Source organism: Varroa jacobsoni, unplaced genomic scaffold, assembly GCF_002532875.2.
Source record: "Varroa jacobsoni isolate VJ856 unplaced genomic scaffold, vjacob_1.0 contig05125, whole genome shotgun sequence".
In the NCBI taxonomy this organism is placed as follows: domain Eukaryota; kingdom Metazoa; phylum Arthropoda; class Arachnida; order Mesostigmata; family Varroidae; genus Varroa; species Varroa jacobsoni.
The window spans coordinates 232-11,606 of record NW_019215453.1 but is presented as its reverse complement, the minus strand read 5'-3'; the positions used below and the strand labels follow the sequence as shown (position 1 = coordinate 11,606).

The 11,375-nt window shown below is 40.3% G+C and overlaps 2 protein-coding genes and 1 long non-coding RNA gene across 4 annotated transcripts; 1 reads left to right on the top strand and 2 right to left on the bottom strand.

The window, feature by feature from the left end:
• Window positions 1–585: 585 nt before the first annotated feature.
• Window positions 586–6,147, bottom strand: LOC111273162 (zinc finger Ran-binding domain-containing protein 2). Its single transcript, XM_022854845.2, has 5 exons — window positions 5,624–6,147; window positions 4,582–4,646; window positions 4,082–4,242; window positions 3,423–3,530; window positions 586–3,242 (listed from the first exon to the last, which is right to left on the bottom strand). Exons 1-5 carry the CDS (start codon window positions 5,671–5,673, stop codon window positions 2,907–2,909), a joined length of 720 nt encoding a protein of 239 aa, XP_022710580.1. The 5' UTR covers window positions 5,674–6,147; the 3' UTR covers window positions 586–2,906.
• A 102-nt stretch (window positions 6,148–6,249) lies between these two features.
• On the bottom strand, window positions 6,250–7,768 carry LOC111273163 (uncharacterized). Of its 2 annotated transcripts, none has more exons than XR_015315965.1 (2): window positions 7,751–7,768; window positions 6,250–7,461 (listed from the first exon to the last, which is right to left on the bottom strand). It is a non-coding gene; the product is annotated as an uncharacterized LOC111273163 (long non-coding RNA). The 2 variants fall into 2 exon arrangements; XR_015315964.1 differs by lacking the exon at window positions 7,751–7,768 and adding an exon at window positions 7,583–7,659.
• Window positions 7,455–10,559, top strand: wap (DDB1 and CUL4 associated factor wap). The gene is made up of 7 exons (XM_022854844.2): window positions 7,455–7,687; window positions 8,337–8,567; window positions 8,885–9,019; window positions 9,232–9,288; window positions 9,504–9,661; window positions 10,022–10,205; window positions 10,368–10,559. Exons 1-7 carry the CDS (start codon window positions 7,559–7,561, stop codon window positions 10,524–10,526), a joined length of 1,053 nt encoding a protein of 350 aa, XP_022710579.1. The 5' UTR covers window positions 7,455–7,558; the 3' UTR covers window positions 10,527–10,559.
• Window positions 10,560–11,375: the final 816 nt, after the last annotated feature.

The window sequence follows — 11,375 nt, the reverse complement described above, 5'->3', positions numbered from 1 at the left end:
TCACTAGAAGAATCGATGTTATATCATACCACTAGGTTTGCCTCTACTGGATACCACTAGTAAATTTGGCAAGAAAAGCGTATTCCTACGCAGACTTATTTCAGCAATTTCGTGAAGATAAGTGTCAACCTACATCAACATCATATCCATTGCACATGTAAATATAGGCACTTAGGATGAAATGAGCACCCCAAGAATGCTAAACCTACAACAGATAGGCGTACTAGAAGTTACTTGGAAGAAGGCGGCTGTCTCTCATTTACCTCAATTCATTTAACGCAACTTCATGTGCATTTCCAGCTACAATTCATTAATTTACCAATCGACTGGAGGAGCAAAATTTAGTAGAATAGTATTCCTTTTTTGAATCATGTTTATATATATATATGTGTGTCACATTTACCCTATTCTTTATCACACAAAACTCGAATCAATTTTAAACTGACCACAACACATGACAACAAATATTAGCTGGAACAGGTTTGTCGTTCTGATCTTTAACAGCCCAGATCGACGAGTCTATGCCAATTTCTTGCATACACCGACTAACAATATATTTACTGAATGACAAATTTCTAAACCGCATGCATGTTAAATAATGAAATGTTACTCTTTTATTTCTCCGTTTGTAACTTGATTCATAAAGTTTATGATATTCTATATTTTGAATATATAGTTGATCTGTTTCCACTACTTTCCTTCTAGCCCTAGTTCCATAGTTTTGATATAGTTGGTGCTGTCAACTGTACAGGATCGCAGTATTTCATATTTTTTTTCTCTTGTCAGATTTTTAAGGCCTTATGCTGCTACAGCAGCAGCCACAGTTGTGATACGAATTTTTGACCCACTTCATTGGGATCGCACTTGAAAGGAGTACTTGCGTATGTATACGCGGCCTCCCATCAGGTTGTAGCGTCCCACGCAGTAACGTATGCTGCGTCACCCTCATGCTGAAACCCTCTAACGGGCTGCATCAGCATGAAGTCGGCTATACATTCACACAAGGTGCGAATGTATTACTAAGCCCCTAATACGAGTATACGCAGCGGGGGCGTAAACACTCCACATTATCCGGCGTCCTTTCTTTTTTACGTAACACTATTATTATCAGAGTAACCGTTTTATTTTACAGAAAAATATACAATGGGTGTATTAGTACAAATACAGTCCACCCTCTTTTGTAGCTTTGTTCGTTCATCATTGTGACGTGGTAAGTCATGTAGTGGTTTATCCAAACACCCACACTGTTCTAGTTTTAAGTTAAGTCGAGCTATCTTATTCGGAACTCAGTGTTTAGTTCAACAGCTACTTTGCACAATGACAACGATGACAAATCCATTATGCAAGCCCGTTTTTAGCCTTTTCATCTACTTGATGTTGTTTGCTATCTCTCCTTACCAGAGTAACAAATTGGCAAACGCTTGTTACATAAATGCAATTTTACGGTTTTTGTTCGTATTACTGCAGTAATTCAGGGCTGAAATAGGAAAAAATAAGATCGAAAAACTGAAAAAATGCAACACATTATAGTCAGTGACGCATATCTCCTTTTTTCGGGGGATGAATATCCTGCTATTTAAACACCAAGTTAGTCGGCTGCTGTGTATATTGCTGCGATTTAGCTTTTGTATTCACAAAGTGCCTCTCCACAGACATTTTCATCACTGAACAGTCTTCCTTCCGCTCAAATATATTTGGGCTTGTCTATCCCCCAGCTCACATAATACGAAAAGTTAAAGAACTGAGCTTCTATTTCACCCGAGTATATCACTTTCACTAAATCCGTACGTGTATATCAGATGTGTATTACCGTTATTCACACTAAAAAAAAAGGTATCTGTATTATACACTTAAGCTTATAGGCTCTTTGTAAAAAAAACTGCCCGTTTATGACAGTTATATAGATTCTCGTAAGTCGGGCTTTATCTATTACCATCACCTATAAGACTGAATACGAAAAAGGGCGATTTGTAGGGTTTATCAGCTATGATCGGGTAATCTTGCGATCACGTCGAAGGTGGCCGAAAGCCCATAATGTTTGTGTGCGCAAATATCTACTCCACAGTTATATGTGTCAAACTGGGTATAGTCTCAACTGTTGATACCGATGTCGACGGAACCAATAGGAAAACCTAACATCATCATCTTTACGTTTTTTTCTCCTACCATGTTACTCGATTTCACACCGTGAAAACAAACCATATAATTTGTTTTCCTACATCTCTCTCTATATATATTTGATTACAAAAATAAACGACAAAATCAATTCCTTCGACTCCAATCGCTTACGAGCGTTCACCTGCACTCTTCATCTTCTGAGCAAGAGACAGTTTTTTTTGGTCCTTAGTAGGTTCGTTATAGCAACAAAAAATCCAGTTTCAAATTACTTAATTTTAAAGAATGATAGAAAAAGTTAATGTGGTGCACATTGATTTTTTCCCTAAGGCATTGTTATAAGTTCTTTGCTAAGCCTGTCACCCATAATGTCATAGATTTCCTCTTGTCAATGAGCTTTGCTAGAAGGCTCTCTTCATTTTACTGTGTCCTTTTTATTACCTTAATCTGCCTCACGAAATGGTGAGGTCCCCCCATGAACATATATATTCTATCACTATTGTTGTCTGCAAACAAATAATTGTTATTACTTTTCTTCCTATTGTTACTGTTATTGTTGTTGTTGTGATTCTGCAAGGTTTTTATCCACTACAACCACTATGGTCTGCTGTTTTCCTTATGAAGGTCGCCATTCGTGCTATTTTCTGTTTGCTCCCCTGCAGTGCATGTTTTTTGTCGCAGGCAGCGCACTTCACCGGTGGCTATGCTCCTTCTGAGCTTCCTAATTAAAGTACGTTTACTTTCCATAATGGTCGATCAATATCAGTACCAACACTGCTGCCATGCCTCGCTCACGCGAGCAGGTCATACTTCGACAGATCGGCGTCGTCATCGTCATCATCCTCATCATCGTCGTCGTCGCGATCATTATCACTCTCATCTTCCTCTTCGTCCTGTTCGCGATTACGATCCCTATCTCGGGCTCGTTCCCAATCTCGGCCGTTATCTTTTGAAGGACGAGGCTCTCTTTCTTCTTGTCTTTCAATATCATCTCCATCGTTGTCGTCGTCATGGTTGTCGCGACGACCCTGCGCCGAATTGCCGAGGGGTGAACGTGACCGATCTCGCGTCAAATTCGAGTTGCTACAGTCCGAGTCTTTGGGTTTTCGGCGTTTCTTACGGCCAAACTATAAAGAAAACGAAATAAACGTGGGGAATGATATAATGCTAATAAATTGGACTGGGCGGCTGAGTTAAAATAATGGACATGGTCAAAATAGTCGATCGATTTTTATATAGTATAACCGTACTTGTGTTTGAACAACACATTGTTCTTATGATTACACTGATTAAATTAGATTACTTACATCATCGTACTCGTCATCTGATTCGTTCGCTGGCCGCTGTTTATACTCGACACCCTCCCTTTCATTGTAGCCCCCACCAAGCCCTGTGCGACGCTCTACTTCGCCTACCTGAGATCGCAAGAAACAAATTTATGAGATTTACGACTGTCAATAACCAAAGCGTTAAAATCCTTACCGAGGATGCGCAACTGCGCGATTTATTGTAACGCAATAATTGTAATAGCCAGTTTTAGTTATGAGCAACCTGAATCTTAATCTAAAACTCCGACTGAAAAAACCCACGAGTCACTCCTTCAAACCTTCTACTACACGCTAAGCTAGATTAAAGATTTGCTAGATTAAACAAAGAATAGACAAACCATCAGTAACAGGTAAACAAATGTTAGCTTCAAATCTGGTAAATTCGGGCATACTGGGCAGCTTTTCTTTAAAGCCAATGAACTTTAAGCTGAAAATTGAAGACTTCGTGAATGTCTCTCCTTCAGCTTACTTCAAACCTCTCCTTACATCTAGATACAAAACGATAGGGTGAACCTAATTTCTGACTCATAACTCAGAGTATTTAAAGTAATACAAGCTCGTAACAATGCATGTCTTTAAATAATGTCTTGTTTGACTTGACCAAAAAATTGTCTATTCAAATATTACTAGTAGCGCACCTTTGGGGCAGAGCACATGTTGCAATTATTCCGTCGGGCCCAGTTGACGTTGCCGCATTTTCCACACTGCCAGTCGTCAGCAGAAAAAAGCCCGTGACTTTTTTCGGCCGCTTGCTTTCCGATTTCATGGCCAATTTTCTTCGTAGCGTTTACAAGAACCTCTGAAAACCGAAAGTTCATTAGTTTAATTAATATCTAAACAATACTGGACGAAGCATCAGCAAGACATTTCTACCTTTCATTTTGTTAGAATTCATAAACTCATGTGGATGTTCGTTAGAGACCAGTCGTTGATCAGTCTGATGGCTTACAGACTACAGAAAACAGAAAGAAATCGTTTGATTACACTCAAAATGCGGTACGCAACTTTTCGTAAACGAATACTATTGTTACAGGTTTTTTTTTAAAGAAACCGCTAGCTTTGTAAGAAATCAAGTCGCTGTAAATGCTCATATTATCCACTGTACGAAAACTGACGCCGTTCATGAAAGGGAAAGTACCTCGAGGCCTAGAAACGCCACACCGGTTGCACGCTGTTCTCTTTCCAAAATTGACGTTTCTGCACCTGGAAAAGCGACACATCATTGGCAGCACACACAACCGAGCTCATTAACAATATAAAATCGGTATCACATCATCAATGAAATGCCGTAACTAGTAATTACATTAAGTGACGACGCCAGTGGTCAACACAAAATTTAGATATGCACTGCCATTTACACAAAACCCTACTCGATTAGAACCTAAACCAGACTCTCAAAGAAAGCCATCTTTGAAGTGCAGAGTAAATCCTGGTGAATGCGATGACAATTTAAAAACTCTTCAAAAGCCCTCGAAGAGGAAGAGAGAGAGAGACTCGAAACAAAAAATAAAAACAGCAACAGAAGCGCACGCTTCATTTGCTGAAAGCACCATATGATGGACATCATCTCTTTTGAAGAATCTTGCATGATGTAGGGCGATGACTCGTGCTTATTTGAGAGTTTTAAAAAAAATAAAGTAACCTCTTGCAAACAAATTCCAATAGTTGTTCGTAAACATTTCGCATATAGATGAAATTCGTATGGTCCATTATGCGCACAACAGACCTCTGCGTCATTGGAATTTTTTATAGAAAACACGTTTCTTTTAACTTTTCTAGATCTAGTCTCTCTAGCGAAGCAGCCTTCCGTCCTTATATTTGTTAATACGTGTGCGACATTGTATTATCCACAAAATGGGCCGTGTAATCTCTCCACGTATTCTGACAATTACTGGCTGTCGCATTGGGTTATAATTATCAATTCCTTTTTGCTAAGCGCGTACGTGCGTAGTGCTAGTTTGATCATCACACTATCACATTGCGCCTGTACGCATTTTTTCGGTTCATTTTATCTAATTTTATTGCAAGAGATAGAGGTTATATTTTAGCCGTTTCGTGACAATAATTTCTTCTATAAATCAATATTTAACTAGGAGCAAACCCCAGATGTTGATGTTTAAAAGTATTTCATTGGCTCTTATTAATAATAATAATCGCTGTTACAGTGGTGGCTCGCATACTTTTCATCCGGGCACTGCCAGTCTGGTAGATGAAACGAGCTTCCGCTCATTTTGTTGCTACCAGCGTTTGTTTTCGAGGCTGCTTGTTGCCGTTGTATCTTCGTTTGTACCTCGCTCTTATTCCACAGTTCTGCCCACCAGGCACTTTTCTTTCCGGTGGCTTTCCGACCGTTACGCGACACTCAGATAGATCCGGAATTTTTTTCTGCTGTTTACTCACTGCCTTTCTAAACACAATCACCGATATCACTTAGTAAATACACGGTTAATAGGGCACAGCCGCTACTGTTTTCAACAATTTACAGCTATAAGTATGCGTTCGCAGTTCCGGTAAGTGTTGCCAGCGTATACGTTTAACTGTTCCAGGCTATTTAAGACTCCTCTGCCAGCCCTGTACCGAATGCAATTGTAACAGTAGCACACCAGGAAGTCGGCATACATACATGCACTGTGTTTGCAACCAGGATACAATCAACTCCGTTGCATACCGCATAACAGTGCTCCGAAGACACCAACAGCTGCAGGCTCTTCGTTCAGATGAAGTGCACGTAATTATTGCGCGGACAGCGGAACAGCCAGACCAGTACGGTAAATTGTCAATGCAAAAAAAATAAGGACATGCAATGAAAACAAGCATCTGTTGTATTTTATTGGTTATTAAAAACCTGCCATGGTTCACACGTTTCGTAATACTGAATAAAGTGCGAGGAATAGCAAAAAATGCATTATCTGGTTTACAAATTCGCCGTAGCAATCAAGAATGCAATTGCATGTCTTTGAGAATAAGACGTTAGGATGAGCCAATCACAGCCTTTCGAGAGGCGTACATTATTATAATGCAACCGAAGAATTTAATTGCTTGTGCGTAAAACTAAGCTATTTTTTTACAGCCTCGTTTATATCTGATATAATATACCAGAGTCCACTGGACTGATGAAGCTTTTTGTGACAAAACAGCCGACGGATCCGCGGTCTGTCCGTAGCTGCTACATGGAGTTGTGTTTATCGCCGCTGTCTATCTGTGTTGTAGACTCGCCTGCGAGTGATGCTGTTTGTGTGCTATCTGAGCGGTGATGGTAGCCATGGTACTGTTATTGTGTTGTTTATTAGCGACGAGGGTCTGATTGCTGCCGACGGGAGTTGATTTCACACACACATAGACACACACAAACAACATCAAAAATATTCTGAGTACATTTGACGGATAGGATTGGTTATATTAAGATAGAATTATGGCTGTTTGTGATTGCAACTGTGAATAGGAGCAGTATCTAATTATCTCTTTTTTCCTTTAACTTAACGGCCTAACTCCCTGAAGCGTGTGCACGGTTTCCGCATGAGGGGAATAAGTCTATATGCCGTGGTGCAGCCTTAGCGCCCCATCAGAGCCTAAACAAACAGATTGGTTCGACTGAATCGAGCACCTGAACTTTTCAGTTAGATGAAATCGTTGCTAACCAGCTGTAACCTGTCCAGTTACTATCTTAATTCTGGGCTCTTGTCGAAGACATTACCGCGGTATTTAAACACAGTTTAATAGTATTACTTCTACTGATACTAAAGGCTATGCGACCGGCAACTAAATAAATTATATCAAACAGTAACCGTAATAGTGATGCAAAAATTCAACTGACTCACTGTTTTTATGTATGTGAGAGTGTTAAAATGAGTGTGTAAGTAAGCGCCCGTGCTCCGCTCGCTGTTCGTACATTCGAAAAAAGTTCAATCGAATCTTCGACTGGTTCGTGCTGTTCGACATTCCTTCTCTCGAAGGCAAGTGAAACTCGTTGGTGTGAATCCGTCACTTCACACGTCGGTTCGATGAGGGAGACATAAATCTGAAAAGTAAAAGGCCGACCTGCTTATTGTTGTTTGAATCAAGGAATAACTTGAATTATATATAGCACTGAAAGCTGCCCCCAAAACGCTCGACCGATGGCGAAGCGCAAGGAGATTTACAAGTATGAGGCTCCGTGGACCGTGTATTCAATGAACTGGAGCGTTCGGCAGGATAAACGATTCCGATTGGCGCTCGGTAGCTTCGTTGAGGAGTATAATAATAAGGTAAGTGTTTTGGATTCTTTGTTTATATTTATATATCAACGTTTAGTGGAATTATTTTGATACTTAGAGCGTTCCGTCAAGGCAGTCCATTTTTCGCGTGAGTGAGAGTGTGGGCGCCCTTCCCGATAAGTCAGCCACAAAATCACATATTTCATATTTCAAACGACTCCTCGCTTTCCCCATTCTCCGCATTATATCACAGTTAGTGCCTTTTTAAGCAAAGCGAAGCTTTGTGGCGTCTATAAGTCGAGTAAGTAACGTTATGGTTTTAGAGAATCTCAATGCTTATGCTTTCATTAGGTCTCATTTTCATTACGATAAAGTATGGCAATAGTAATAATATATAACAATAATGATGATTTGCATTATTAACAAATTTGCAAGTATTAGATAGCACTCCCTCCAGAAGCAAAACTTTTTGATTCTAAATTCTGTACCCTACTGAATGCTCCATAACCGCGAACAATGTATATTGTATAATATATTCTGTGATGTTTTTTTGAGATTAAAAGTGTTGTCCAATATAGTTATTACTACGTAGTATAATTTTTCTAATATTTTTCATTTTACTCTGTTCGGTGCTGTACGTTTGTGCACTATACGTATATATATTGTTTTTACGTTTTTGTGCGTGTCTGTGTTTGTGCAGGTCCAAATCGTTTCCCTTGATGAGGAGAGTTCGGAATTTGTGGCCCGCTCGACATTCGAACACCCCTATCCAACGACGAAGCTTATGTGGATCCCGGATGCCAAGGGTGCCATGCCGGATCTGCTAGCCACTTCGGGCGACTACCTTCGCGTCTGGAGGGTTGGCGACCCCTCTCAACAGCCACAGGGCAACGATAATGCAGCGACAAGACTCGAGTGCCTTCTTAATAATGTATGACAGGGTCTATATTGTGTTGCTGACCCTATTTAGTTAGAAAATGGGTTCTTCGAGCGTGAGCTAAAGAAATCTAGAAAATTAAGAATCGTAGCCAAGGTCTACCCTCATGATACACTGTTTTTTTGGAAATTTCCTGTTGAGGTTCCTGCCCATACCTTATTTTTCAGGCCGATCATCGAACTCTTTAACGAAATCACTTCTATGTTGCGTTATTCGATAGACAATTCATTTCTTTGCTTTTGAAAATGCTTTTGATTTGTGTCCACAAAAATGTGTTCATTTGTATTCATATGTTCTTGTTGTTCTTGCAGAATAAGCACAGCGAATTTTGTGCCCCCTTGACATCATTTGACTGGAACGAAGTGGACTGCAACTTATTAGGCACTTCCTCAATAGATACCACTTGTACTATATGGGGACTTGAAACTGGACAAGTCATAGGCCAGGCAAGGACTTTACTATATAATAAAAGGAATACCTTTTGTAGGACTAAGATACATTAGCTAAATACAGTAGGACTCATCTCTTGGCCCGGCGAGATCGACTGCGAGTATATGAAGTTTATTGATATGCATTTGATGACGTAGTTATCTCGCTGCTAAGTTTTATTTTCTTTTAAGCTGTTTTTAACGATAGTCAATAACGATAACGCCTTTAGGTGGGCGGACGCGTCCAAGGACATGTAAGAACTCAACTCATCGCCCATGATAAAGAGGTACGTTCATAAAATATAGGATTAGTAACCTGATAAGATAAGAATAATAATAACATTATAATTGCAAAGCAGAATTGAATATCAGATGTGTGATCCGAGAATAATGTTCATGGAACTTTCCTGTAATGGAGCGTTGAAGTTTCTTGGATCTGAAGAAGTTCATTTTCTAAACCACTTGCACACGAAACTAGTATTTACTTTTCGTCTGTTATAAGGTATACGACATTGCCTTCAGTCGCGCCGGTGGAGGCAGAGACATGTTTGCGTCCGTCGGAGCTGACGGGAGCGTACGAATGTTTGACCTTCGGCACCTCGAGCATTCGACCATCATCTACGAGGACGCTGGACATCATCCCCTATTGCGATTAGCATGGTTAGGCTCTAAAGTGCTATAAATGTGTGGTAACCTGGTGATACTAATTTCTCTGGTGACTAAATAAGCCGTACTAAATTGTGTAGCTTGTACCAAATCTAGTGTAGGTTCCCTGAGTTGGTGACGAATCTATAAGCAATACGTCAACTCGAAACCCGCGAAATATGAAAAGTAGAATGTAGCGCAAACGGTAGTACGTTAAGTAGAACCATAGAATTTGGCTTATTGCTTGAGTGACCCTGGAAGTTACTTGTCTATTGAATGCCTCAGTTCAGATCAGGTGGATATCAGATATGTTACCAAGTTGACCATACTGATTTGGCTCATTTTTTGCTGCTTTGATGAATTATTGGTCTACAGGAATAAGCAGGATCCTAACTATTTAGCCACTTTCGCGATGGATGCGTGCGATGTGATCATCCTTGATGTTCGCGTACCGTGTACGCCCGTCGCACGACTCAACAATCACCGAGCTTGCGTAAACGGAGTTGCCTGGGCACCGCATTCTTCGTGTCACATTTGCACTGCTGCGGATGATCGCCAGGTATAATAGTTCACTACTATAACATACCTTTTAGATAAAAGACCTCCACTATATAGTATTATATAGCTGCGTGTCTGCTAAGTCAACGTCAGACTACCGATTATACAGGCATTACATTGCACTGCACATATCCGTACCTCTTTTGCTGCGTGGTTGTTGCAGGCATTAATCTGGGACATCCAGCAGATGCCGCGTGCCATCGAAGATCCGATTCTGGCGTACACGGCAGATGGCGAAATTAATCAGATTCAATGGGCGTCATCCCAACCCGATTGGATTGCCATCTGCTACAACTCGTGCCTAGAAATACTACGTGTCTGAAAATAGTTCAAAAATTCCTTCCTATTTGTCATACATCATACGATTCGTCTATGGCACAGAACTGCAGCAAACTGCGGTGAATCCCCGTTATCTCGTCATATTTTCTGTTCTAATGGGGGGGGGGGGGTATTTATGATCAACGCATCCATGATACGCTATGACGCGGCGTATCATCTGTGCCTCAAAAGATATTTCGATCGTTCGAGATTAGGCAATATGACTATTAGCCAGTCATCAGATAGACACTGGGACAATAAGTCGATTCTACGTTTACTTTAGAAGAAATTAAGCAAATTTCAAGTGACAAGGGAATGATTCGAAAAAAAGCATACATTTTTGTTATATTCTAGTACATGTGCGATTCCATATTACGCTTGCTAATTAGGAGTTAGGCTTTAACTAAGCTATTTTAAAGCTATTCAAGTTAGAAACGAAAGCTTTTTACTTTTTTTACAATTAATGAGTACCTCAAAAGAAATGGACAAAACGATCAGGCGTCTACCTTTGCATAAGCGTTTAACGAAAAAACAGTCGATAACTAATTTAAAGAAATTAGTAAGCATCTAGAGGAACAGAGAAATGCAGGCAGTAACCGTGGTTTACTGCTGCTAGTGATGATTATAATAATAGTAGCTCTGTGTGTACCTAGTGGAGACGATTTGACAGCCTGGCGTAGCATAAATAAGTCCGATTAGCCGCTGTTACCTGCGACGTGTGGTGGGCTCGTGTTTGTCCGTTACAGCTACAGCTACGGCGGTTCAAGCGGACGAAGAATGGCTCACTGGTTCACATGAATCGCACACACACGCATCCAGTCATCAGAACGTAATGTTAAATCTGTTTTTGCTG

Coding starts and splice junctions, on each gene's coding strand:
- LOC111273162 (XM_022854845.2), bottom strand. CDS start 5,673: ATGAGCGGAAGCTCGTTTCATCTACCAGACTGGCAGTGCCCGGATGAA. Junction 4,243..4,581: donor TGGCGTTTCTAGGCCTCGAG/GTACTTTCCCTT, acceptor TTCGGTTTTCAG/AGGTTCTTGTAAACGCTACG. Junction 3,531..4,081: donor ACATGTGCTCTGCCCCAAAG/GTGCGCTACTAG, acceptor TTGCGATCTCAG/GTAGGCGAAGTAGAGCGTCG.
- wap (XM_022854844.2), top strand. CDS start 7,559: ATGGCGAAGCGCAAGGAGATTTACAAGTATGAGGCTCCGTGGACCGTG. Junction 9,020..9,231: donor CTGGACAAGTCATAGGCCAG/GCAAGGACTTTA, acceptor TAACGCCTTTAG/GTGGGCGGACGCGTCCAAGG. Junction 9,662..10,021: donor CCCCTATTGCGATTAGCATG/GTTAGGCTCTAA, acceptor ATTGGTCTACAG/GAATAAGCAGGATCCTAACT.